This window comes from Candoia aspera, chromosome 5, assembly GCF_035149785.1.
Source record: "Candoia aspera isolate rCanAsp1 chromosome 5, rCanAsp1.hap2, whole genome shotgun sequence".
NCBI lineage: Eukaryota > Metazoa > Chordata > Lepidosauria > Squamata > Boidae > Candoia > Candoia aspera.
In genome coordinates, this window is record NC_086157.1 from 116,300,652 (window position 1) to 116,327,757 (window position 27,106).

Below are 27,106 nucleotides of genomic sequence, written 5' to 3' on the forward strand. Positions count from 1 at the left end.
ATACACTCCTGGTGAACCCAGGACATTCCAAAAACATCAGTAAAAGCAATTTAGCAGAATTTATTACATGTTTTTTTTTTGGGGGGGGGAATCCAGCCACGCTGCCATTTTTTAAGTGTTTGTCCGTGGAATAGTCCCCTGTGGGCAGTTCCTTTCACAGGCTGCCAATGCTGCCCTTAGTGCTGAAACAGGCCACCCAAGCGTGTGCCAGAATGCATTTGGAGGGATTCAGCAGTGGCTACGGATGACAGCCAAGCCCTCTCGGGAGTGGCTTCCTCACCTTCCTGGGGCCCTGCTTTCCGGACACCCCTTACTCCACGATCCAGCGAGGGCCACCACTCCACCTTCTGCTGGCCAAGACCCCCCCACCCCATCAGGATTGGGGAGAGGCTGCTACCGTCTGCAGAGCAGGCCCACCGGCTGCTGCCCACCAGAGGCCCCCCGAGGCAAAGACCCGGCTTTGACCTCGCTCTTGGGACGGCCGTTGGGGTCCCCTGACAGGCAACACTTGCTCACCTCTCCTGCACAAGCCAGAGAGGGATCCACAACTGGACCCCTTCCCTGGGGATGCAGCCAACACTTTGGCAGCAGCACAACTGAAGGTGGGGGGCAACCTCGGCCGTCCAGCACCCACCCACCCGTTTTCCGGGCCTGTGAAGAGGATGAGGGCGCCACCTGGCGAGGTGTTTGGGAGCCTCTGTGCAGAAAGGTGCCTGCTAGCTTGGCATCTGTTGTGCCCCGTCCGGCGCTGGGAGGAGGGAGCCACCTGCCACCTTGACCGCTTCCCCAGATCTTCTGGGGTCAAAATGTGCCAGAGCAGCCCCATCCCTTGCCTCCCTTTCCCTCATTAACGCTGCCGTTCATTTTATTAAAACAAACATTGCCACGTTTATGTCAAGCCCTAAACATAAGCATACACGGGTGGGGATGGGAGGCCATCTGGCGACCCTCAGCTTTGCCAGGACCTCTCGGCATCGGAATGAACTTGGCCGGGCACTGCTTCCTTCTGGGTGAAGTGGAGAATGAGGAACCAACTCCCCCCAGCCCCACAATCTGGCACATTTTGCTCATTTGCTCGTTTGGAGGAGAAAAAGGTGGCAGGCCGCACAAGTTCCCGAGCTGCTTCTTCCAAAGCTCACCTCGCCTAATGGGCAAGCTGAGAGCAGCCCCAGGCCTGACGAGGAGCCGCTCACAAGGGAGATGCTTTAAGAGAAGAGCGCAAGAAGGCAGAGGTCCCTCTCCACCAAGACCGGGATGTGCCTCCTTCCGGTGAGGTCCAGCCAGGGCAGGAAAAACCGAGGAAGTCCAGAATCGGCGCTTGGTCTCCGTGGAAAAAGTTGAGACAACACGGCATGACCCATGCCTGGCCTCGGAGGACCGCTGCCCTCAAAAGCCGGGGGGGTGGGGCTGGGAACCGGAGGCAGGGCAGGACCCTCTCCGCCAGACGGCGGCTGCCCTGCTTGGCATCAGCCCTCAGGAGCCCTGGGCTGGCCGGCCAGAAGCGACCGAGGGGAAGAGGGCCTGCTCAAAGGTGGTGCCATGAGGCCAGGCGTGGAGGGGCAGTTCTGGAGGGTAACTGGAAGGGAAGGGAAACATCTATTTCCTTTGGCCTCAGGAATAAAAAGATGTTTCAATATGCTCATTAAAATAATTGTTTTCTTTCTTGGTAAAAAAAAAAAAATTGAAGAGGCTTCTCCCTCCCAACCTACAGGCAGCACAAGCTGACCTTGGCTGTGTTTCTCTTGCACAAAGTCCTTCGGGGTTTGCTGACGGAGCAGCGATGGGCCAAAGGCCACAATCCTGAGAGGTAAATGATCAAGAACGCTCCTCCTCTGGGTCCGAGGGCTGTCCTCCGTCGCACAGCTCGGGGGGGCCGGCTCCCCAGGGGCATTCCGGTGAGGTGGGAGGATCCGGGGGGCTATTCCAGCCCCAGGATGTAGTTAATCCCTTGCACCAGTCCGATGATGACCGGCTGCCAAGCCACCAGGTAGCGGAGCCAGTCCAGCAGCTGTCCGTACATGACGTGTGGCCTCTCCCAGCTGGCGGCAGGAGTCAAAGGAAGCCACAAGGCCGACATGGAGGCAGCAGCCTGGCTCCCCATCCTCTCCATTAGCAGGAAGGTTGCCAGACCTTGCTGGACTCTCCTCAGGCCCCACCTTTTCTCCCAGTGGTGAGCGGGTCCCTCCTGAGGTCCGGCCCCAGCCCCGGTCTGCTCCCCCTCAGAGCCTCTCCAGCCCCCTCCTCGGCCTACGACCTTCTGGCTCTCTTGAGAAGCAGGAGCTTCTCAAAACGGGAGGATGCTCAAGTTCACCCCTGCATGGCAAGTGTTTGCAAGGAGACTGCTGAGAAGCAAGCATTTGGTGCCTATCATGCTCATGGGCCCCGGCCTCTTCAATCTAGAAAAACAGAAAATAAGGGCTGGGAGGGACTCGGAGACCATCTAGCCCAGCCCTTTGGGTGATGCTGTAATAATGAGCAGACCCCGGAAAGCAAGCCCCTTCTCTAAGCAGCTGCTGGTGAAGGATACGGGTTGCTGAACATCCGCTTCAGGTCCACCTTCTCCTTGCAGTAGGGGCAGGTCTGCTTCTTCCCCACGATGCACCAGCCCCGGATGCAGAACTCATGGAAGCTGGGAGGGCAGCGAGTCAAGGAGCAAACGGGACGCGCGCAGAGCCCGGGAGCAAATGGTGGCTTTAGCCATACCAGACACCTTGGAGGTGTCCCATGGAGGCCACGGAGTGGAACCAAGGAGACCTAGCTGGGACAACCAACTTGAGGGAGAAACAAACAGCGGAACCCAGCTCAGTGTCTCTGGAGGTCCTTTAGATTTGACCACCAGGAGGCGGCGGTGGCAGAGATGCATATCCTGCCTCCAAAAGGTGTCTGGAAGTGAGCCGTGCTGGCTCCTGCATCCACGTGGGACTGCCCATGACAGTCACAGGGTGGGGGGTTCCAGCCATGACAAAGTGTTGTTGGAGGGTGAAGGGCACTGGGGCCATGCCAGGTAGCCCTTGAGCCCCACCGACTTGCTGGAGGACAGGCACTGCCCTTCTCCTGGCTGCTCCTTTGGAGGGTCCCAAGGACTGCCCGGCCGTTCCCTCTGGTTCCCCTCTCCCAGTCTGTGGCCACCATCCTGTGCACTCCTCTCATGCACTGGGGAGGGCAGCCCTGCTGCGTGTTCCCTTGGCCAAGGCTGTCCCCAAACTGCACGCCTGGGACTCCCAGCCGCACGGAAAGGGTCTTGAGCAGAGGGTCTGGCGGCCTCCCCGGGATCCTGCAGTCTTCCCTAAACCATAGTCCTATCACCTTGCCGCACCCCTCATGGGTCAGGCTGGGGACCACGACTCCCACTCTCTCCAGGCATCTGGGCATTGTGGGTCAGCAAAGGTGGGGGGGCCCTGCTTGGGGAGGGCCAGCATCTCCTTCAAAGGCCCAGCCCAGAGCCTGGCCTGGAAAGCCTCCTTTGCGCCTCCATATGAGCCGCTTTGTTTTACTGTTTTGTTTCCCTGGGATCTCCTTTGGGGCAGGGCCGGGGTTGCTCTGATGCTCCCTCCAGATGGCTGAATCACGATTACACAGACTGGCTTTCTCTTTCTCTCTGGGCCTCACACAAGGAGTTCTCTGGAAGGCGTGTGATGCCAGGCTGACAGTGAAAGGGGCCAGTGACTCACTTCTCCTTTCACACACAAGCACACAGTCAGAGGGGGATGGCCAGGAAACCCTGGGGTGATGCTGGAAAACATGGTGGACGTGGTGAGTCACCTGCCCCACCCGCCCCAGTTTCCACTTAGATGCTTCAAGGTTGACTGACTGCTCGAAGATCCCCAGCGAGTCCCCGAAAGTCTTAAAACAGGAAGCACTGATTCTCTGCATGTAAAAGTCATGCTCTGGGAGCAGAGGGAAGACCGTCATCACACATGCACGTACGCACGCACCCACCCTGGTCAGCTGGGAGACCAAAATGCCACGAAGAGGCTACCTCGTGGACACAGGTCTTTGCATGCCCCTTGGCTGGCGATTCTTGGCCACAAGCCAAGGGCAGAAAGACTGGCTCGGCATGCAGGCCATCTCAGCCATGGCTCTGAAGGGTCAGCAGCCTGGGATTTGAGCGGGGCTTGGGCCAGGCCCACAATCCAAGAGCTTAGCCTGGAAAAAGCCATCTTCGCAGCGCAGGGCCCCGCCCCAGCAGGTGAAGGGACGGGCTTCTGCAAGATGCCCAGGGTGACCTTTCCCTCGAGTGACCGAGCGTGCTGTGGATTTACTGATTTGCTTCGGCGCATGGGCCTCTCCAGTTCCACCCAGGGCCCTGTGCACCGGGGGCAGGAGGATGGCACAAAGGGCCTGCCCATTTCCTTGGGGCTAAGAGGCTCCACCCTGTCCCAGATAACCCTAGGATGAAGCCTCTGCCATCTCTATCAGGCCTGCCCAGTTGCCTCTAACTCGGAGAGAATTCAAGCAGCTTTATCCTTGTGCTGCACTGCAAACCCTTCCTGGCATCCTGCTACATGTCCTTCTGGCCCATCCTTCCCCAGCAGGTCACTCTAGAAAGGGACACCAGGCAGCAGACTGAGGATGCCGTGAGAGGAGAGGCGTGCGGCCCTTTAACCCCTCCCACTGCCTCGGTGTCGTCCTGCACCTGAGCTGCCATCCCTGTTCGGACCGACCGACTCCTCCCCTTCAGCCCGTGGCATTCCAGGCGTCTCCCCGGCCACTCCTCTCCAGGAGCTCCTTAGCAAAGCAAGGAGTTCCCCGGGATCAGCGAGCCAGAAGAGGCCGCTCCTGGCCAAGTCTTCAGCTCCGCCCACGTCCCAGCAAGCAACCCAAATCTTGGCACCCAGTTCTTGGGAGAGCACCCAAAAACGACATGGATCCAATAGACGCCCAAGGTGGGCTGGCTGAGGCGTTCACTCTCTGGTGGAGGCACCGGTCAGCTCCACAGCAACAACAGAGGGACCTGCCATGACGAGGGGCCTATGTGGATGTCCCTCACCCCCAAATCGTATTTCATTTTCTCTGGCAGAAAAGCCACGTGTAATCTGTGGCCAGCCTCACGAATCCAGCCCTTGATGGACTGAGACAGGCTTGTGGTTCCCATGGAAGACACGAATGCCCAACTGCCACTGAACCCATTCCCAGGGAAAGCAAGCTTAAGCTGCCCGGAGCCACCAGCCTGGGAACTCTGACAGCGCCCCCAAGGCAAGGACAAGGGGCTCAGGACCAAAGCGTCCCCCCGCCTGCCCTGCCAGCCAACCCTGAAGCAAAGCCTCAGAGCAGCTCTCTGGGGACAGAGCCCCTCAGGTCAACAGAGCTTCCCACATCACAGCTGCCAGGCCGCCCCGCCTGCCTCAGGCTGCCTCTTCCCATCGTCCCCCGCTGCCCATCGTGGCCCTGGCTTTCACCCTTCCTCCCACCCCACCCCAGTTCCCACCCCAACCCCTGAAAGCTCTACCCAAAGGGGGACCCTCTTCTGTCCAAGGCGTTTCCCGCTCCCCCGCCACTGAGCCACTGTCTACCAGCTACCACTTGACAGCCCTGCCAGTGACCATCTCACCATCTCCATTCCCTTATCCCTGGGCGGGGCGTTACACCAGAAGACCCCCAAGGTCCCTTCCAACAGAACCCCTTTTCCCCTGAGCACCAGCTCTCCCCTGGGACTGGCGTGCAAGATTGCCTGGCCACTCGCCTCGGGGCTCCTGTTCCAGTGGCCCTCCCTGGTGCTCACCAGAGGGGTGGCAGGGGTGGGCTGCCCTCCCATCTTCCCTGACCCAAATCCCACAATTCAACAATGAGTGCCCTTCTATCTTCTTCCTACGGTGGGAACCCAGAGAGCAGACTAAATCTCTTCTAGGTTAGACCTGTGGTACAAACACGGGCTGTGTGTCTGGGGCAGGGAGTGGGTATGAATATAGCCACACCCCTGGAAAGCAGCCCCATTCCTCCCCCCTCCATTTCTGCCAGGGGCATGAGGGGGCCACGAGGAGCTCCTGCCCTGCTGAAGGATACACGTGATTGCAAGAGAGCCTGTAGGTGTTTTCGATGATCCCTTCTTCATTCACATCAACAAAGATCTGCTGCCCGCAGACGGCGCAGACACTGTCTGAGAGGTGCTTGGTGGGCATGCCAGAGGCACTGTAAAACTGCCCAAGGCGAGAATGGCAGGGATCAAGGCACACAGAGAGAGCCAGGGTGACTGGAGGCTTCTGGAGGGCCTGCCTTACTCCAACGTCCCCTGGTCCCTCTTCCCAAGGAGAATCGCAGTGCACAGAAGGGAAAGGATTCCGGCACTGCAGATCCCATAAGCCCCAGCTTTAAGCTCTCTCCCTGTGCTTCACCCACTCTCAAAGTGCAGCCCTTGACAGGCGGACTTGCCCGAGGCCGAGTGGAAGAGTGATGGCCCACCCGCGGGCGTGAGCCAGGCCGTCTCTCTCCCCTCCAATGCGTTGGGCACAGAGGGTGCCGAGTCCCTCCATGCACTGCTCCAAACGCCCAGGGGAGGCTTTGCCCACACGGCCAGCTGACCCTCCCTCCTGTCTCTGGCAGGGCTCCGTCGGCTGGGAGGGCCGCCCCGGGAAAAGCTCTGGCAACAGCTGGTGGCCAGAGTCCCTCCGTGCTCCTTAGAAAGTGGTCAGGGAAGCCTCGCCCGCCGGCCTGCCTGCGTTGATGCCAAGCAGACTCCTCCCCCAGGAAACACCTGGCAGAGAAGTTGCCACAAGCAGCTGTTCCGGGCCAAGCCCGTCTGGAGCGATGGCAGCGTGGGATGAAAGGATGGAGAGGGGAGGTGAGTCACAGGCGGGTGGCCACAGGACTGCTCTTGCTCAGAAGGGGCCCAAGGGGCAGGGAGGCTCAGAGCCCCAGAAACACCCCCTGCCACAGCCTCCTCTTTGGAGGCACCAGGCCCTTCCCTGAACGGCTGGAACCCCAGCACGGAAGCGGCTTCCCCTCTGAGGGCCTTACCCCGATTGTGGAAGCCATGTAGTCCGCACACATTTCCGCAAAGTCGCGCTCCAGGACTCCATAATAGAGGCCGTAGAAGAGGAGGGAGATCCCAAAATCCATGCCGTCTTCTGGTTTTATTCTGCCATGGGGAAGAGCCTTTAGAACTCTCCGTCCTGGCCCTGAAGAACACCCCACCCCGGGCAGGCAGGCCTTGAGGTCCGAGCTGGGCCTGCAGCTCTTGAGCCAGGGCTACGGAGGCTTACGAGCCCTGGTCCCTGGAGAGCTGCTGGCTGGCTGGTGCTGCACTATCTGGCGAAGGGAATGCCTTCCCTGCCTGAGCTCCCCTTTGGGTCTGCCTGCTAACGAGGCTCGGGAGTCCTCCAGACCGCCACCGATGTTTCACGAGGCAAATGCCGTTATGTCAGGATTCTGACATATTGAAGGCCTCTCCAAAAGATCTGCTTTCTCCAGCCAGATGCTTCCCAGATGTGCTGGCCGAGGGTTTCTGAGTTGAGGTCCAAGAGATCTGTGGGGCGCCAGGTTGGGAAAGGCTCGGCTGGCCCCCTCTTACCAGCAAGGGAAATTCCCCAGCCTAGTATGCAACAAGGGGCGCCCTGCTCGCGCCACAGTGGGCTGGCCTGTACTGACTGACTGGTCAGGGCACACCTGGTGGGGCTCCAATCGCTTCTTTCTGGCTGGCCAGCCCTGCAAGAGGGGCCCACGGATTTCCTAACAGCTGCAGCTGAGGGAACATGGGTGGGGGAATCAATTTTTCTCACCTGAATAATAAATTAAGTCCGAAGAGTGTGAACATGACAGCCATATATCCGATGATCCCTGTGGCATAGCTGATCTTATATATTAGGAGAAACCACTTGTAAACCAATCTAGTGGAAGGGAGGGAAAAAACAAAACAAAACACACACACAGCATAAACAGTATGTGCTTCTGTTTCTACCATCCTAAAGTTCTACAGCTAAAAACGGTAGTATTATTTCAATCATAGCTAAACCTTTCCTCTATAAAATAAATCAATGGCATCCTCCCAAAGTTGGGGAAAAATGTATCCCAGAAAAGCTATATAACTATCTGGTGAAAATGAATATGCATCAACCCCAATTGCAAGCTGAAAATAATTCCAGCTGAGAACTGCCCTTTCCAGAAAACGATATAGTTACAGTAAGGCACTAGGCAATCCATGACCCGTTGGGTCATCATTTCAGAGATATTTCCTTACCAGGTTCCTCAACAACTTCAACAATGGCAGCGCTTCTAATCTACTGGAAACGTTCTTAAAAATTCAGGGAGGCCTTCAGAGATGTCTCTGCCTTGGAAGTAGCCCAGGTTGAACTGCACAGCCCGGTCAAACATCAGGAGTTGACCACAGGAAATGTCTTTTGACATTTTGTGTTATGTCATAAACTGTTTTATGATCATTTTTGTATCATAAAACGTGTTATAAAATTTGCCAGATTTCAATTTCACGGGCGTCACGGGTCCCGGGTTTTGGACGCATTCTGTAAGTTAGCCCATTTGGGGTACCTTGATTCAAAAACTGTTGCCCTTTGCACACCGTTTCATCCAGTTAAAGGTTACAGACACGAGAGTTTGGGTGGGATATAAATAGGTCAGCTTTACACAGCAGCGTAAAACACAGGATCTTATGAGACGAGTGAGTCATCTTGAGTTGGGCAGCCTCCAAATCCAATGAAATAAAACAAACGTATAAACAAACATGTGGGTTTCACTGACTCAGGGGTTTCTTATATTTACACACACAGGGCATAATTACAACTCAGACCTGTCTGCGTCCTGCCCTAGTTTCAGAGGCTGACGTTCTGCAGTACAGCCGTCTCCGTCTGGCCACGCTTCAGATGGCTGCGAGAGCAGCTGAGTGACTGCAGGATGCCCCTCCCTGCACAGACCCAGACCCAGACCCAGACCCAGACCCAGACCCAGACCCAGACCCAGACCCAGACCCAGACCCCCACTCTTTTCCAACACCAGCAGGAGGACGTCCCACCAGTTCAGCTATTGTAGAGACGGTGCTCATGTTATTCCATTACCATGTTAAACATTCAGTTGCTTTTAATCTATTCTGAGAAGCCAGTTAGCAAACAGTGTGATTAAAAATACTGAATTAGTCCAAGGCAAAATATAAAAGGTCAGCGGTAACTGGCCTCGATGGCAGAAGATGCCAGCCTCGCCAGTGTCTGAAGGCACCCACAAGCACCAACTCCAAGAAGGAAAACGATGACGGCAAGACCTTCGCAGCCTTCCTCCGAAGGCACAGGCTCACCTGGGTGTGGTCTGGAAAAGGGGCTTCCGGGTTGCTCGGAAGGTCACGAAAGCCGTGATGGCTGAGAAGAAGATCCAGATGCCCAGGAATCGCCACCAGTGAAGTTTCACAGTGAAGTAGAGGGGAACGACCCACATCTGGAAGAGGGTCACCATCTGCAACGAGAGAGGAGTTTTAGTGGGGCAGCCCTAAATCTCTGTGGGGAACTGCTGCTCAACGGGAATCCCTGTTCTGCATGACTGCAGTCCCTTTCTCCCCAGAAGCATCCAGACCAGCCTTTCTCAGCCTTCTGACCCTGGAGGAACCCTTGAAATATTTTCAGGCCTCGGGGAACCCCTGCCCATTCAGGCTCAAATACAGGCCAGAAGTCACAAAATTATTATATTCCTTTCACATGTAGGCCTGTATATATGCCTTGACAGTGTTCTTAAACTAAAAATAAAGAATGAAACTTACACCTTTAATGTGAAGTTGCCCGAATTTGAAATAATGTTTAAATCAATCATGATCTCCCAGGGAACCCTTAGTGACCTCTCGCAGAACCCGAGGGTGCCATACAACCCTGGCTGAGAAACCCTGGTCCAGACAATCCTTAACAAATTTCAGCAAAAGGAACTGGAAATCAATCCAAGCAGCTGTGTCCTAACAGCCAGGAAACACGCTGAGACAAGGAACTGGTCTCTAATGTTTATTGCTAGTACATAACAGGAATCCTAACAAACTGAAGAAGCGTGGGAAAACCCAGACATATAAATCCCAAGGGTTAAGGCGGTCCCGATCTGTGTCTCTTTGAATGGCTGACCAATTCCTCAGTGCTACGCATGCGCTTGACAGTCTGGATGGGAGCCCCCTGCTCGCCATCCTTACTCATGACAAGCTGGCAGACTATTACAGCCAGTGTCAGACAACTCTCCGGTTGGATGGGGCCAGTGGGTCAATTCAGCAAGAATCCAAATGAAAGCATTCTGGACAGAGGGCGGTCTAGCCTAGGCTTGAACAGTGAAAGGGAAATCAGCCCCACCGTCGATGGAACCTCTGTGGCCCCACCGTCGAAGTGATTCTATCGTTCGGGACTCTTTTCTAGCGTTCAATCAGCATCTGCCTTCTTGCAATTTCCTTCCATTACTCCTCATCTAAGAAGGCCCTGATGCTGGGAAAGGTGGAAGGAAAGAGAAGAGGATGACCAGCAGCCAGGCGGATGGACTCAGTTACAGTGGTGATAAATGCACCATTGGGACGCCTGAAAGCCAGGTTAGGGATAGATCGTCATGGAGAAAACGTATCTATGTAGTCACCATGAGTCAAAAGCAATTTGATGGCCATTAATCAGTCCATTAATCAATGGGAAGAAAGAGAAGAAGAGGATGACCAGCAGCCAGGGGGATGGACCTGATCATTTATTTTATTTATTAAATTTGTCCCCGCCCATCTCCTCCCATCAAAGGAGATTATAGAGGGGAGACCTGAAGGACCAGGCTGGGAACAGATTGTCATGGAGAAAATCTATCTGTGTGGCTGCTGAGGGTCAACACCAACTTGATGGCATGTAGTCAATCAATTCCACATCCAGCACTCTGCCCGTGTTTGGTGCAGTATTTTTCAAGTGCTGTCTTGTCTTGTCAAGGCTACACATTCCCAGTTCTGCCCATCTCTTCCAGGTAGGCCTTCTTTCTGGCCTCTGGATCCGCCTTTGCTTCTTAAAAACTGGACACAACATTCAAGGAGGGTTCTGACCAGCACAGCACCAAGTGGAACTTTACTTCACAGGATTTGTAAATTATGCTTCAACTGAGGCAACCTAAAATTGCATTTGCCTCCTTTGCAGCAATGTCCCGTTGCTCTCTTGTGATCAGTTTTAAGCTACTGATTATTAGAATAATGCAATATAAGATTATTACAATCGTATAAGATTCTAAGATCCTGAGGATCTTATGCCAGTGCAGCCATCAGGAGAGGCACCCATTTCAGGACCTGGGGCTGCCCTTGACCTTTACACGGAGGCAAAGACCACAGGTGGAGCCAGAAGGAACAAGTCACCCATGCAGGCAAGACTGGGATATGACATTTCCCCTGGTTTGGGGGAGAGGCTCTCGGTTAGCTCAACTAGGCTAGGCCTACTTTACAGGTTCCTCTGCAGGTTTATCTTAACAGGTGAGAAGGAAGAGAAACCAGGCAGAGTTTGCAGGAACCAATGATATCATGACCAATGACCCGAGGCGGCTCCAGGGATTGCAAGAAAGGGGTTCAGTTGTTAGATGTCAGCTGTCCATCTACCCCAAAGCAACTGGGCACCGACCGACCAATGCTGCTTAGACTCAGCCACTGGTGCTGTGTGCTGAACTTGAAAATAAAAGGAGGGCCTGACGTCTCACTGCTGAACCCCACCCCTTTCTGAAAACCAGTGTAGTCCAGTGGCTTAGATGGCTGGACCATGACTGCAGAGACCCGGGTTCAAAAGCAGGGCCAGCAACAAAGCATCCCTGGCCCATCGTGGGGTTTGCCTCTTCCCCACCATCTCATCAATTCCTGAGGGCTCTTTGCAGAGAAGGCTGGCCACCCTCAGGCGGGGAACCCCAGCGTCCATGTTGCTCAGCCAACTCCACCCGCTGGGCATAATCGCATCCTGATACGCCGAGTGCTGCTGCTGGGGAAGGATTCTGGCTGCACGGTGGGCGGGCACCACCCGCCAAGAACACCGGCGAGGCTGGCTACTGTGGTGGCCCTGAGCAGGGTGACGACAACCCTGAGGGAGCTGCCTTACGTACATTGTAGGAGCGAGGGTGCCTCTGTTTCCACTGCACCAGGAGCAGCTGGGCAACAACCAACGTGGCAATCAAGATGAGCACCATCTCGGCGTGCATGGCCTCGTGGCCCCGGTGCTTGGCGTGCATTCGGGCGTGCTCGATCCTGAAACGAGAGCAGGGCGGGTCAGCCTCACGCACAGGCGACCTGGCAGCCTCCTAGTCTCCCAAGGGGCTGGAAACAGCTTCCGGCATGCTGCGTGGCACTCACAAAGGTCTGTGAAGACACAGTACCGCTGCTACATCTCAGGACTGCCAAGATATAGTTGGGACCATGCAAGAGGGCACACTTGTCAGCGTGTCTTCAGAGCCACTTCTTTTCTTACGGATTTGGGTGGTGGGGGCATCGGATGAAGGAAAAGTCGGTTTCTCAGCTGTTCTGGACCTCAGCTTTGGTGACTTCCCACCTTTTCCCTCAGGACCCCGATGGGCGTTCTCCCCTCTTCTCTGCACTTCCCCAGGCCTCTCTAAACCTCAGTCTGTCAATGACTTCTCCTTCTCCCCTTTGGGGAAGGGGCAAATGACCAGAGAGCAGCGCAACTGCCCTGGTGCAGGGGGGGGGGCGTGCAGGAAGGGGATGAGATACAAACGCAAGATCTCTGCGCGGCATCCACCTGCTTTTCCGCATTTTTTCTTTGCTCTAGTGATCCTGCTTATAAACATGTTTATGCAGGAGTATGCCCTAGGGTGTTTTACAGAGCTCCAAATCTCAACCTTTACGTCAACACAGTGTAGCTTAATGAGACAAAGAGGAGAGTGTCGTTATCCAGTCAAGGGGGGCTCCTCTGCGTCATCACGGTTTTTCAGCTGGGAGAGTTGGGTTGCAGACCTCCTAGGGACAAAAGCCTGGCATTTGGGGAAGTAGGACGCTGGAGCATATGGTCCTTCTCAGGTTCGACACATTCTGTCTCAGTAATGGGAAGAGGGTATAATTTAAACGAGTAAAAACCTAGCCAATGAAAGCCAGTTCCCCGTGGCCCCTTCCCCACAGGCAACTGACTCTGACGATTCAGGCCCTCACACCCCCTGCTTCTCAGCCCGGCCAGGAGAGGGGATGAAGCAGGAGGATGCCTGGCCAGTCTTCCTTATCCCCAGAAAGCAGGAGGTGGAAGGCAACCCTGCCCACCCCTGAGAGTCAGCAGGCGGAGTCTTGTGGCCCCCTCGCAGGGTGGGCAATGACAAGGCCATCTATCTCAACCTGGCCAGTAAACAGAGACCTGTCAGCAGCCTGCTGGAGGCGGGCTCTGCATGATGGCATCACTCGCCCCCGCCTCCCCACGGACAGCCCTTGGCCACCAAGGCAGGTGTCCGCAAGGCAGCCGGCCAGCCTTTCACTCACCGCCATCTCTCATCCGGATCCAGGTGTGACAGGTCCACCTGTAGAAAACAAGACAAGGCAGCTGCAGCCAAGGGAAGCCTCTGACCGGAGGGAGGACACCCTGCGCTCTTAGCAAGGCGCTCTCGAACCCTCCTCGGGTCTACCGGGAGCCGGAAATAGGAGGAGTGCCCCAAACCACGAGGGTTAGATTCACATAACAAGATATGACCAGAATAGCCACAGTATGGCTGGATGGGGTGCCCTACTTCCCACAAGGCTGTCCACAGGGATGTTGTGTGCATCGTCAGGTCACAGCACAAACAACCACCCCAAGTTTGTGACACACACCCCAGCTTTGTCCCCCCGATGCCCGGGCCCCGCAAACCACCCAGCCCCATTTCAGCCTCGCCTTGCATGTTGCACAAAGCCGACTTGTCCTCCTGCCCCCCATCCAAGTGTCGAATGCGCCCTGCCCTGACCCTCTGGGCTCTGGAGGGTGGTGGGAGAAGCACCCCCCCTCCCCAGCTGGCAGAAAGGAGGCTGTGTGAGAAGGGGAGGGCCCAGATCCGGCTCCCCTTCCCCACATGCTCCATGGAACGGCAGCAGGAGACGCCCCCAGCTCCACCTGAGAGAGGATGGGCAGGCCTAGTTGGCACTTTACACTCCTGGAAGACAACCAAAGGTCTCTGATGTCACAGTTCAAGGAGAAAGAGTGGAAAACCAGGAGGGACCTCTACCTTAATTCTACCTGCATGTTACGGGAGGCCCTGAGGCCTAGCAACGTAAAGGAAGAATCCCAGGATCCCATCCGGTGGCGGGTGAGCGAAGACATCAACCCTGGCGCCACCTGGGCCAGGGCTGGCCAAGGAGCCCTGAAAGGGTTGGCCTGGGGAGAGCCGGGTTCTGTCCAGCCGCAGCTCTGGGAGCCCCTGGGGGACTCTGCACCAGCCTACCTCACAGGTTGATGTTCTGGAGGAAAAGTTGGAGGAGCACGCTACCTTGAAGAAAGGTGGGACAGAAATCTAATCGGGAAAGAAAGAAGTTGAGAAAAGCGGCTGATCTCCTGGGGCTGGCAGAGACAGGCAATGGGCCCGCTCCTCTTTTGAGCATCCTGCGGGGTTTCCAGGCGGATACGGAAGAGGGTTCTCTGCTCCAGAAGCAATTTTAGGCTGAGGAGTTCATGGAGGGATTTCCGTTTGTAATCAGCGTCTCCGTTAAGACTCACTTCTCATCTCCCCTTTTACCAACCCTGAACGTCGGGGAGTCGAGAATTTGCTTGCCCTGAAAAGTTGAAGGGCGCCCCCTGCCCCCCCAGCTCACACAAAATACCTCAGCTCCCGCCGTCTGCTTCTGGAACCAGGCCCAGAGACCCTGCCCTCACACCTAGAGAACTGATGCCAGAGTCAATCCGTGCCGGCAGCACAAAACAGCACAAGCTGCCGAGTACCTGTTGTCTCCCTGCTGTTTCAACTGTATGTCAGGATAGTGGTAAACTGCCCCTGCCCACCTGTAGGACAGCCATCACAGCTCTTCGAAACAGGCAAACATGCTCTGGCCTCTCCTCGGAGCGACGTGCTGGCCAGCCTTCCACTCCCTTCCTCCCAGGGAGACCTGAGAACTTTCCCCCGCCAGACATTCCACCCTCATTGTGACTTGGCCCTCCCGGCCTCCACAGGAATCGCTGACCAGCGAGCTCTCCTTTCTTTGAACCTAACAGCTTTTTTCCCCCCTTAATACCACATCAGGCACAGGGGAAGATCCCGGCCAGCAAAAACCTTGCCATTAGGAACCCTGGACTCAAGTCAGAAGACAGGATGTGAGCCACTAAGCCACCGAGGCCGGTAAGGCCATCTTCTTCTCCTCTACAGATTGGTCAGCACTTCGCTCCGAGAGGACAGAGCATGCTTACCGGTTCGGAAGAGCTGTGATGGCTGTCCTACAGCTGGACAAGGGGAGTTTACAACCATCCTGACACCCAGTTGAAACCCAGAGCAGACTGCCGGCAGGTAGATGTCGAGGCTCACAGAAAGGAATGACCGTTAATGTCCTTCAGTTCCCTTTCACTGCGGGAGCCAACAGCTAACATCTAGAACAAACAAACTTCTTTTTAATGAGACAGATTTGGCAGCACACACAACTCTGCTGCCCTGTCTGCCTTGAACATTACAGGCGCGCAGTGTTACAGGAGGGGACTTCCTCCCCACCCCCCGGTTTCTGTCGGCTAACCACAGCACACACAGGGCACATGCAGGTGCCACAGAGGGTGACGCTGGGTAGAAAGGAGACAGCAAATTCTTTGGGACAGAGAAGCCGGTTTGTTTACAAGTCCCCAGACCAAACTGGAAGAAAACCCTTGCCTGAAGTTGAGAAGTTTCCTCCTGCAGGTCCAAGGGTTTCCCAGAGGAAGGGAAAAACAAATACCTGTGACGTGCAACTTTACCCACCCAGCGCAAGCCCCCGCGATGCATGCTCAGAGCTGTAGCTTGCCCAGTCCTGAACAACCCAAAAAGCCAGCAAGGCCTAGCGCAGAGGTGGCTAACACAGGAGGCATGAGCAAAACTCATCTCTTCTGTTCTGTGGAGTCCCAGATCAAGGCTCAAATGTAATTTTGTATCATTTACAAAAATCAGCTCTTTTTTTAGCTGTGAGACAATTAATCAAAACATCCTTTGCTATCAGAGACTGTTTTACATCTTTAAGGGACTGCTGTTGCTGAGTATTTCATGTAAACCCTCTACGGGAGAGGTGCTGAGTGTAGGTGAGTCATCCTTTAGATAAACGTTTCCCAACCGCACTATCTTTAAGAGGTGTGGACTTCAACTCCCAGAATTCCTGGCTGGGGAATTCTGGGAGTTGAAGTCCACACCTCTTGAAGTTGCCAAGGTTGAGAAACATTGCTTCAGATGTTAAAAAGGTACAGGTAGTCATTGCTTTACAACCACAACTGGGACTGGAATTTTGGTTGCTAAGTGAAGCGGTCATTAAGCAAATCACCATGGTCAGTAAGCAAGCCATGTAGTTGTTAAGCGAATCAGGCAGTGCCCCATCGATTTTGCTTGCCAGAAGCTGGCCAGGAAGGTAGAAAATGGCGATTGCAGGACACTGCGACGGTTGTAAATGCAAATCTGTTGCCAAACACCCAAATCATGATCACCTGACCATGGGGATGCTGCAATGGTTGTAAGTGTGAGTACCGGTTGTAAGTTGTTTTTTTAGCACCATTGTAAGTCTGAACTGTCATGAAGCAAATGGTCATTAAGTGAGGACTACCTGTATGTAAAGCACACCCACAGCCAATGGCTCAGGAGGTTCTGGGTTGGCTGTGGGGAGAGGCAGCAGGACAGGGGGGAAGAATGAGAAACAGAACTGGAGTGGGGAGCAGCTTCTCCTGCTCTTAAGGTGGGATGACTGGCCAGAAAGAACCCTCACCATCACTGCCACGCAAAGGGAAAGCGTGCCGACTTCCTCAGCCTCAGCAAATGGAGAAGGCTCAGCTTCCCACGGCATTTCCCCCAGCGAAGAAACCAAGAGCTACCCCTGCACTGGGCAGGAGGAAGGAAAGGAACCTGGCGTTCTCCCAAGTCCCTCTCACCGAAGGCCAGAGGAGGTCCAGCTGCTCCTGTCCTGAAGGTGTTCCTGGACGTCAACAGCCAGCACAGCTCAACCATTCGAGACAGGCTAAGCCAGCTGCCCTACTTCCCACTTTACGGGAAGGCCACATCTCTTCCTCCAACACCACAGCTCAAAAGCATCTGAGGAAAATTCTGAGAGTGCCTTGGACTGCAAGAAGATCAAACCAGTCCATCCTCCAGGAAATAAAGCCAGACTGCTCACTTGAGGGAACGATATGAAAGGCCAAACTGAAATACTTTGGCCACATAATGAGAAGACAGGACACCCTGGAGAAGGTGCTGATGCTGGGGAGAGTGGAGGGCAAAAGGAAGAGGGGCTGATCAAGGGCAAGGTGGATGGATGATATTCTGGAGGTGATGGACTCGACCTTGGGGGAGCTGGGGGAGCTGACGACCGACTGGAGGCTCTGGCGTGGGCGGGTCCACGAAGCCACGAAGAGTCGGAAGCGGCCGCACGAGTCAGCCGCCGCCGCCGCCGCCGCCGCACCTCTTCTCAGTGCCACGGCGGAGAAAGACTGAATTGGACCTCGGCAGCCAAGGCGTCCCCGGCAGGACAGCCGAGGGGGCCGCGGAACCCACTGCTGCGAGCCCCGGCGGGTCCTGATTTGGACACCGGAGGCGCTCAGGGAGCCGCCAAAGGCCTTTTGCGGAGAGGCTCCCAGGGGAGCCCTGAGCCGAGCAGCTCGCCAATATCGCCCGGCTGAGGGTTTTGGGGGCTCTTTAAGCGAAAGCGGCCCAGTCTCCTGACTCTGGTAGACTTCCCCGGGCGCTGGAGGCTCTACCCAGCTTAGAGAGGACTGGGCTCTGCGGGAGGCCTGCCTTGCAGGGCTGTTAGGGGGAGGGGCTCCTGAGGGGAGGGGCCAGGCCCCTCCCTTCCCTTCGCGCCTCGGCTGGGGAGGACGAGCAAGCCGCTGCCCTCGCCCGCCCGCCGCCGCCGGCCCCCTCACCTCCTCGGCGCCGGGCTCCAGCGGCGCCCCCACCACCTCCACTTCCACCACCGCCATCTTGCCCCCCCTTTCCGCCAACTCGCTTCCGCTGACGCCCACCAATCACCGCCCCCGGCTCCAGCTCGGCCAATCGCCGACTCATGAGGCGGCAGCGGAGGGCGGGCGGCTGTCCGCGCGCGCCAGGGAGCGTCGAGCAAGGGCCGGCTTCGCCTCGGGCGCAACCGTAAAAGCCAAGCCGCCGCGGCGGGGCACCGAGGGCTCTGCGGCCCGGTGGCCGGTGAACACAGCGCGGCCCGGTGGGTCCGAGCTTGGAAGGAAGCGGCGTGCTTTCCACGCTGCTTCCAGGAAAGAGGTATTGTCAGACGCTCCCCGCGGTGGGGCGGGAAGGACTACTCCTCCCGGCATGCCCGGCGGCTACTACCGGGGCTGATCTATTGGCGGACGGCGCCGGGCTGGAAGTGGACGACGTCAGAGCGCGTGGGGCGCATCAGCCTATCCGGAGCGGGGCGAGGGGTCAAATCGGAGTTGGCGGGAAAAGCGGAGCTGCCGCCGCCGGGGGCGATGGGGGCTGTAGTCCAGGCGCGCGGCGGGGAGGGTGATGGCGCCGCTGAGGATCCGCTGCGTGGTCTCGTTCTCCTCGCAGGTGACGCGGCCTCGGGGCGGGCGGCGGGTCCCGGAGCCCTTCTGGGCCGGGGAAGCCTCGGGCGCACGTCCCGGTCCTGGGGGTGCGGTCGCGCCCGACCCGCGTCTGCCCGTGGCCCCGGCTGAGGAGCCCGGAAGCCTCGTGGCGCCGAACGCGGAGGGCGGCCCGGCCCCGACCGTCCGAAGGGGACCCCCCGCCTTCGGGGGTCGAAGGGGCGCGTGGCTCGCGGAACGAGGGGCCCCGAGAGCCCCCCAGCGGGTGGGACCCCGGGCGGCCTCGCCCTTGGCTGCAGCTTTTCTCGGGGACAGCTTGGGCAGGGAGAAAGTCCCCCCCCCTCCGTCCCCCCCCCTCCGTCCCCCCCCCGCGGGCTTTCCCCCTCCCTCCCGGGATCTTCGGGCCCACCGGCAGCTCCGCGAGGAGGGGGGGCGGCACAGCTGCCCTCTCGCCCCCCGCCCCCCCCCCCGTGCCAGCCCGGCCCCTAGAGCCGCCGCTGGCTGCTCCGCGAGTTTCCCGCTCAGGTAAGCGGATGGATCGGTGTTTCTCAGCCTTGGGAACCCGAAGATGCGTGGACTTCAGTTCCCAGAGTTCACGCATCTTCAAGTTCCCAAGGCTGAGAAACGCAGGGATGGATGGATGACGTGCCATTCGGCCGGAGAGTTGCCCAAAGTCGCCTTGCAGCTCCTGGTCCCGGAGAGAATTCCCAGTGCAGGAAAGGCAGCGAGAGACGCCGCTGGCGAGAGGCAAAGCAGTTGGCAGGTGGTGGTGGTGGAGGAGGACGCCCGTCGCCTTTCTGTCTGCCCTCTTGTGCCTCTGACCGTGCGAATGTCCTGGAATCTGGTTGCAGCGTAGGGGAGCATTTAGGGAGGGGTCCAGCTGCTTTTGTCCCTGGAAGTTCATGTCCGGGCTGGCTCTTGCCACTTTTATCCGTCAGTCTTCCTTTGATCTCCTGGTCTTGCACATCGCTGTTTTAATCCACGCTGTCATGCTGTGGTGCTCCCATGCCCCGGTGCCTTCCGAGGGACTCCAGGTACATAGGCTGCGCATTCAGGACAAAACTCAATCTCTGTCCTGAACACCAGAAAAGGTGGTTTGCTGGGCCAGTCTGCAGGGAGATTCCCTTCCAGTCAAACATGGAGTCTCTCTGCTGATTTTAATCCTTGGCTTTTGTATGTCCAAAGCACCCTTCCAACAAATGGGGTAGAAATATTTGCAACTGTCTAAAGCTTGGCACCAGCTCCATCTGATGTTCTCAGCTGGAGGCGTTAGAGACAGTGTAGCCTGTCCAGAGGGATACCATGATTGATGCCATTGAAAGCTGCTGAGAGATCAAGAAAAACCAGAATCTGAGGCGGACTACCTGTGTTTAGGCTGAGTATTTGTGACATAATTCATTAAGCTCAATATCAATCTCACACACTAGAAAAGGTTGCCTGGGGGACAAGTCTACAAGATTCTCTTTGGCTAAGCTATCCCTCGATTTTTGTGTGCCCAGCCCCATGTAATGTCTTTAATATCAACATTAGACATTAATCAAATGCTCTCCTCTCCCTCCCATTTTCTGGGCCAGGACCCAAAATACCCGGTGGATAACTTGTTGCTGGAAGAAAACATTCAGCCCTGGCTCTGCTGCCCGCTCGATCGCAGCCGGCAGCTGAAAGCGGAGTTGCAGCTGGAGCAAGCCAGTTGCATTGGTTACATCGACGTAGGTATGCCGGGTGGGGGTGTCATCTGAAACGGTCTTTCGGTGTGGGAATAAAAGGGATATGTTCCAACTCTTGGGGCTGCTGTAGGAGCATGGAGCAAGAGATTGCCGCAAAGGATCGGGCCCAGTTAGTGATTTGGAACCTCGTATCTGAGATGTTGTTCAAGGAGGTGTGGACATTTGCCTAAATGGAACTACAGGTAGTCCTTGTTTAATGGCCACTGTTCAAAGTTACAAAAGCGTTGAATGAGTGGTATTTATGACCAGTCCTTGAAGCTCTGGCCATCCCAGCACCTCTGTGGTCATGTGATTGTGATCCGGGTGCATGGCAATCGGCTTGTACTCTCGACGGTTGCAGTGTCCCACAGTGATGTGACTGCCATTTGTGACCGTCCCTGCCAGCTTCCCACAAGCCAAGTCAATGGGGAAGCCAGCAGGGAAGGTGGGAAGTCATTTGCATCCTCCCCCACCCAGCAGCAGCCACTGATCTGCCTGCTGGGTTGCTTGCAAGCCCCCTGGGGCTCACTTAACGACCTGCCATCCTTGCTTAATGGCAGCAGCGGGGAGTGCCGTTGCTAAGCGATGCAGTTATGTGATGTCACACTTTATGACCACATCGCTTAGCGATGGAAATCCCAGTCCCAATTACCATCATTAACCAAGGACTACCTGTAAATGAGTCAGTGGGCAGCTGCATTCTTGGCTCTCTGGTTGTGCTGCAACTCAGCCCAGCTGAAGAAGGGAGGGCTGTGTGGGCAGAAGGCGGCTTCACGTAAAGAGTAAGAGGGCTTCCTGTTTTGGGTCTCCAGGGAACTGTGGCTCCGCTTTCCTCCAGATAGACGTGGGGCGGTCCTCCTGGCCTCCAGATCAGAATTATCTCACTCTGCTGCCCACCACCACCTTGATGATGCCAGCTGACGCCAAACTGAACAACAATCGTTCTGGGGTGCGGATGTTTAAAGAAGGTAAAGGAGAGGTGGGCGCCGGTCGATGTCCGGGGCATCCCAGAGCCGCAGAGGCGGGAGCTGGGCTTGCTCAGCATCAGCTTTGCTGTGTCGCACAGGGGACTTATTGGCCTCAGCTCTGGCTGAGAAGTGGGATCGAGTCCGGCTCACCTGCAGTCAGCCCTTCAACAGGCACGCCCAGTTTGGCCTCTCCTTCATCCGCATCCGCACCCCACGGGATGCAGAGAACAGCCAAGTGGATCCAGCCGCCTCTTCCCCTTGTCAGGTACTGCTCTGGGAGATGTTTGGGTTGAGGGCAAAAGGGAGCATCTAAAGCAGTGTTTCTCAGCCTCGGCAACTTTAAGCTGTATGGACTTCAACTCCCAGAATTCCCCAGCCAGCTACGCTATGCTGGCTGGGGAATTCTGGGTGTTGAAGTCCATACAGCTTAAAGTTGCCGAGGCTGAGAAACACTGATCTAAAGACTGGGAGATGGAGAATTTTTTCCCTTTTATGTTTCAATTGGAGACCAGACACAATTATGCTGGTGTGTAAATGGATTTATTGACTGGGGTGAGGTTACAAGCCCTTTTCTGGACTTTTGGAAATCATTACCTTCATTTGACTGGTCACAGTAAAATTACAGTTCATGAGCAGCAACGGAACAGGAGGCAACGGCCAGCATGGCTGGCAAGCTTAACTTTACCGATGGGGTCAATTTACATAGCTATTAAGATATGCATTAAAGGGGTGGATGAAACGGAATCACGCTTCTCTGTCCGGCCCAGAGTAATTTGGCTGGGGCAGCGTATCCATTTTAGGTATTTCGTCCTTGTGCTTTGCCTTCGTGTTAGCGTTCCTCTGTCTGGTAAATTCCTCCCTCTGTGTTCCTCTTAGGCGTCTCCTGAGCCTAAAGCAAAGCCACGGCTCCCCAGTCCAGTCTCTGGCGGGACGTTCTTCCCAGCAGGGCTGTCGTAAGTGCCCCTCTTTGTGGGGGCTGATCTGGCTGCTTTGCCGCTGTTCTCGTGGAGGGGGAACTCGTACCTTAAGCACCTCCCCAAAATCTCGGGGAAGCAGAGCTTTGCCCACTCAGTCTGGGAAAGAACCCAGCCCGTACTTCACCCGGGCTTTATCGCTTTTCTCTCTCCAGGCCCAGCACCGAGGAGGAAGCGCTGCTCAAGAGCCAGCTGCGACGGCTCGAGGACCCGGCTTCCCACCACAAGAGGCCGCGCCCAGCTTGCCTGAGCCGCCCAGCTCGGCTGGTCCTGAAGGCTGCCGCCTCTGTCCACAGGCGAGCCCTTCTCCTGCCAACCGGCTCTCCGCCACCTGCTGCGAGGAGCAGAGCGGCTGGGTGGGCACGGAGTGGGGCCGAATGCCCCGGCACACCCGGTAAGTGCTAGGGCGAAGCTGAGCGGGGAGGAGATGCTCTGAGCAGAGGAACCCTGTGCGCTTGATCGCTCCTTCATCCGAGGATGCTGACTAGACTGGGAAGGGCTGGCGGGGGGGTGACGTGCTTTCCTGCCCAGAGTCATGGAATTAGCGGAGGTTGCTTTGCTTAGAAAGAAGGGGATGGGAGCACAGAGGGAAGAGTGGGACTTCACCAGCCTGTTTCCGATCTGGCGCTCTCGAAAGCCCTGTGAAATCCCTGAGGCTGCGGGCAAACCGGGCTAATTTGTTTTAGGAGCTCACAGGCCATTAGGTTTTAAATCTATACTTCTGCCGTTCTTTAAAATTTAACGTCACGCCTTCTACTGCAACTGTTGTTCCAGAGGGTAGTTTTTGCTAACTTGGTGCCTTCCAGAATGTCGAACTGTGGTTGCCACCATCGTTCTCTGTCAGCACGATCACCACAAATTAATACTTTTGAGGGGGTGTCCCACTGGATGCAACTGGCTTGTGGCTTAAATTTTGGGCTGCGTTGGTGGGGGAGTTTGGAGCGGCTCTCAGGGTGGCTAAATAGGGCCCAGGGCAATGCTCTACCCCAGTGTTTCTCAACCTCGGCCACTTTAAGATGGGTGGACTTCAACTCCCAGAATTCCCCAGCCAGCCATGCTGGCTGGGGAATTCTGGGAGTTGAAGTCCACCCATCTTAAAGTGGCCGAGGTTGAGAAACACTGCTTTACCCTTTCTGTGGATAGCTAAATTCCTTGCTTGGAGCCCTTCTTCATTGCGCAATCTGTCAGATCTCTGTGCATGACACAGTGGTGGGGATTCAAGGACTTGAGCTGGGGTGGATCTCTTCCTTGAGATTTATTTATTTATCAAACTTCAATCACCCCCTGCCCCAAGGGGGGACTTTGGGTGGAGATGGTGTGTTTGCCAAGATTCCCTGGAGTCAAACCCGGCAACAAGTGAAGCGTTTTGCCTTCCCTTGTTCCAAGGTGGTTTTTGACTTCCAGATTGGTCCAGCACCCTGCCTGGGGCTTCCTGTTGGTCTCGCACCCAGTTGCGAGCCAGGTCTGACCCTGCAGAGCTGTTTCAAGATCACCTGCAGTCAGTGAGGTGCTGCTACCTGTTGTGGCTTTGAGCTTGCTATATTTTTTAAATATTTGGAAAGTTGATGTGATACCTCCATCCTTATTGGCTCTGGGCAGCTCCCCAAAATACAAGGAAATGAAACGTAGTTAATGTTTTTTTAAAATAGAGTCCCGCAAACCAGAAGTACAAAAATGAAAAGGCTTGGATAAAAACATTTTGTCTCACCCCCTTGTAATAAATGTTTATAAACATTTATAGCTTCAGAAAGCACAGCTGAGTGTTGATGCCAGAGCTGTGGCTGGCAGGACCCCTGAAGTTCCCTGCTGACAATCCCTTCTGTTGTGCAATCCTGAAAATCGCCCAGATCTCCACAGGCTGCTCTTTAACTGGCAAGCCATTCCCAGGTGAATTGCATTGCCGGCGTGTTCCATCCCACAGGGCCCAAACAGGAGCAGTCGGTAAGGAGCGGTTGCCTGAAAGCGAAGAGAAGACGCGGATCATCCCACAGCAGCGGGGGGAGGTGACGTGGATATGCCTGGAATTCTGCTTCCCCTCCCGGTTTGCTTTCTGGCAGGCCTGCTGGGGCTCGCTGCGTGACGGAAAGGGTGGTCGTTGATGTGGGGAGACTTGGCGCCAGGAAGGGGGGGGACAGTTTGCATGGCTGGGGGGGGGCTGCACTCCTTCAGTTCCAGAAACTTGAGGGGCCAGAAATTGGGGCCAAACTGTCTGCTGCTCAAGGTCCTGGTCCGCCCTAGAGAAAGAGTAATGGAGCAGTGCATGGCTGGTAGGCTTCCCAACAGATTTGGTTTTGATTTTGGCTGCACAGGGAACTGGAGTGGGACTCTGGGGTTGGGGAAAGGGCTGCTTGAGCCCAAGTGGCTCTCTTGGATGTATTTTCTGGTCTCTTCGCTCCCACCCATCTGGTCTCTTCGCTCCCACTTTTTAAACTTCTAAATAGGTTTCTTCTTCAGACCTAGGAATAGTTCTCGAAGGGAGGGAGGAGCCCCCAGCCAGAGAAGACAGCCATGGACCAGCGGAGAGGGAGAAGAGGAGGAGGAGGAGGAGGAAGAAGGGAGCAGGCCCAGAGAAGGAGATGCTGTGTTGGGCACCTGCCCAATCTGTGCTGGTGAGCCAAATGCCGGAAAGAACTTCAGCAGGTGGCAAGGACAGAGGACCCCATGTGCAGACCACACCAGGGACACTTGTGTGGCGGGCTGTGGTGGGGGGCACTGTGCCTCCAGCCACCCACTTCTCTAATGCCAGGGTGGGCGGGACTGTGAGTTTGGGGTTGGCATCTCGAAAGTTGGTGTTCTTTAAGCTCTCTCTGTTGGAACGACCCCTTGCCTTTCACACAAAGGCTCAAGGCGGTGCCCGTAGGGGCCACTCTCCCTCTTCCCTTACAGCAACTTCTCTGCAAGGTCGGCTGGGCTGTGGGTGGGTGAAGGGAAGCTAGAACACAAGCCCTGAAACAGGAATCTTCTTCCCCAGACACCCCCCTCTGTTGGCCATTTGCACCGGCCTCTCGAGTGCCCTGCAAACGTTGAGGCTGGCCTGTGGGCACAGAGGTGGCTGTGCTGCCTTTGCGCCGTGGGGTTTGTCAAGTGCCAAACTGCTGCTTGTCTTTTGCTGGCCGGCATTTCTACGCTCCGAGGGTCAGCCGCTGCTTTCCTGACCTTGGATGATCTTAGTGGCCTGGCAGAGCTGGGATGCTGCTGCTCGTTAGACCGACCAAACAGCCCCAAGTCTGGCAGGGAAGCCGGGCTTGATCTCTGGTTGGCACTTGTTCCACTCTGCCTTCTTCTTCCGCTCCAGGTTCTTTCCCCGCCAGGGTCTTACCAGTCCATGCCTCTGGTTGCGGAGAAGAGGCGGACACGGCTCCTTCGCCACCCTCGTGGGAAGCCTGGGTGGGCTGCCCCATCTGCCAAGTCCGGTTTCCTGCCGCTGAGGTGGAGGGTCACGCGAGCAGCTGTGGGGAAGATGCTTGATCTTTGGCTGCTGATCCCTTCCGCAGCCCAGAGACGAGGGCGGAAGGCATCCGCTACAGCCGGTCCCTGCGTCTGAGACTTCGCCCGCCCTCTTGTTTGGCCATTAGGGAAGGGGCCGGGCTCCCCTGGCAGACAGTCTGTCACGCTCTGAGGCCTCAGGAGAGAAGGGCCGGGCCCATGTGGATTCAATGAACAGCACTGGGGAGAACGTGATCCTGGAGTGGTTGAATCAGTTCCGGATCTCGTCGGGGGAATCAGAGATGCTGAAGCTGGGCTCTGTGAGCCACAGATCGGCAGCCGTTTGTCTCTGAGGGAGGCCTCGAGCAGACTGTAGCTACCAAGAGGGGTTTTCTGAAACCTTGTCATAGGACTCCCAGTTGAACATTTCGAACTTCCAAATATTTAGGATGTTAACATGCAAGCAGGATATAATGCTTTTCTTTTGTGGTGGGGAGAAGAGGATGTGATTTGATTCAAGGGCCCTTTTCTAGGGGGGGGCAGAGGGAGAATTTGTGGGCTGTGATCAGGGAGGCTCAGAATGGCTGCAGTTGCTGTGACGCAATGGGATGAAAGCAGGGCTGGGGGAATTCATCCCAGAATTCTCTAGCCAGCATGGGAGTTCCAGGTGTTGAAGTCCACACAGCTTGAAGTGGCCAAGGTTGAGAAACACTGCTTTGAAGTCTCTCAAGGTTGCCAACCTTCAGCTAAATGCCACCCAGGTTTTGCGGCATTAAGGTGGAGCATCCTCCTCGCCCTCTTAAAAGTGGAGACAGCGAGAGTGAGCAAAGGGCAGCACGGCAGCCTGCAAATTGCCCAAAGAGCCCTAACTGGTAATTGGGAGAGCGTGGCAAGCCAACATTTTCAAAGCCTAAAGAAAGGCTTTGCTTTCCTGGAACAGAGTTTGGCTTGATGATCCTTTTTTTTTTAAAATATAATTTTAATGAAGAAATTTATAACAAGATAAAAACAAAACATATTAGAAAAGAAACAAAGTATAGTGAATAAAAAAAAGAAAAAATTATAAAGAAGTGTCTTCCAATCTTTTTGACAGTGGTTGTAAATGCATTTATATTTTGACCTCTCTCTGAAGTTACATCATAATTTCCTTCTTTCCATAAGCTACCCTTTCTAATCTTCAAAGCCATAAATCACAAGTTCGTTTTTCTCTTTTTTCAACAAAAAGTCCAAAAGGGTTTCCAGTCACTGATATAGTTGCTGATCTTTCTCTAAGCAGACAAGTTGATTTTGCCATCTCTGGTAGTTCTGTCATCTTCACCAGTCGTTCCTCCACTGTGGGTATTTCAGAGTCTTTCCATTTTTGTGCAGATAATAGTCTTGCAGTAATCCTATATAAGAATAATATTTCATGGCTCTTTTCTAATTGTCCATTTATCCCAGCAAGAAAAGTTCTGGTTTCAGTT

General features: G+C 55.5%; 2 protein-coding genes across 3 annotated transcripts; one reads left to right on the forward strand and one right to left on the reverse strand.

Annotated features, from left to right (window-relative positions):
• Positions 1-847: 847 nt before the first annotated feature.
• RNF121 (ring finger protein 121) lies at positions 848-18,016 on the reverse strand. 2 transcript variants are annotated; one of them, XM_063306048.1, is made up of 10 exons: positions 17,934-18,016; positions 13,376-13,413; positions 12,001-12,142; positions 9,236-9,390; positions 7,716-7,823; positions 6,955-7,075; positions 6,004-6,137; positions 2,528-2,629; positions 2,274-2,280; positions 848-2,043 (listed from the first exon to the last, which is right to left on the reverse strand). In XM_063306048.1, the coding sequence occupies exons 1-10, from the start codon at positions 17,988-17,990 to the stop codon at positions 1,816-1,818; spliced, it is 1,092 nt and encodes a 363-aa protein (XP_063162118.1). In that variant the 5' UTR covers positions 17,991-18,016; the 3' UTR covers positions 848-1,815. The 2 variants fall into 2 exon arrangements, with proteins under 2 accessions (XP_063162118.1, XP_063162117.1); XM_063306047.1 differs by lacking the exon at positions 2,274-2,280 and having other exon boundaries at positions 1,816-2,039.
• A 480-nt stretch (positions 18,017-18,496) lies between these two features.
• Positions 18,497-25,774, forward strand: XNDC1N (XRCC1 N-terminal domain containing 1, N-terminal like). The gene is made up of 8 exons (XM_063304764.1): positions 18,497-18,576; positions 20,144-20,282; positions 21,088-21,243; positions 21,342-21,525; positions 22,120-22,611; positions 24,086-24,220; positions 24,672-24,826; positions 25,513-25,774. Exons 1-8 carry the CDS (start codon positions 18,532-18,534, stop codon positions 25,683-25,685), a joined length of 1,479 nt encoding a protein of 492 aa, XP_063160834.1. The 5' UTR covers positions 18,497-18,531; the 3' UTR covers positions 25,686-25,774.
• The last annotated feature ends 1,332 nt before the right edge of the window (positions 25,775-27,106 follow it).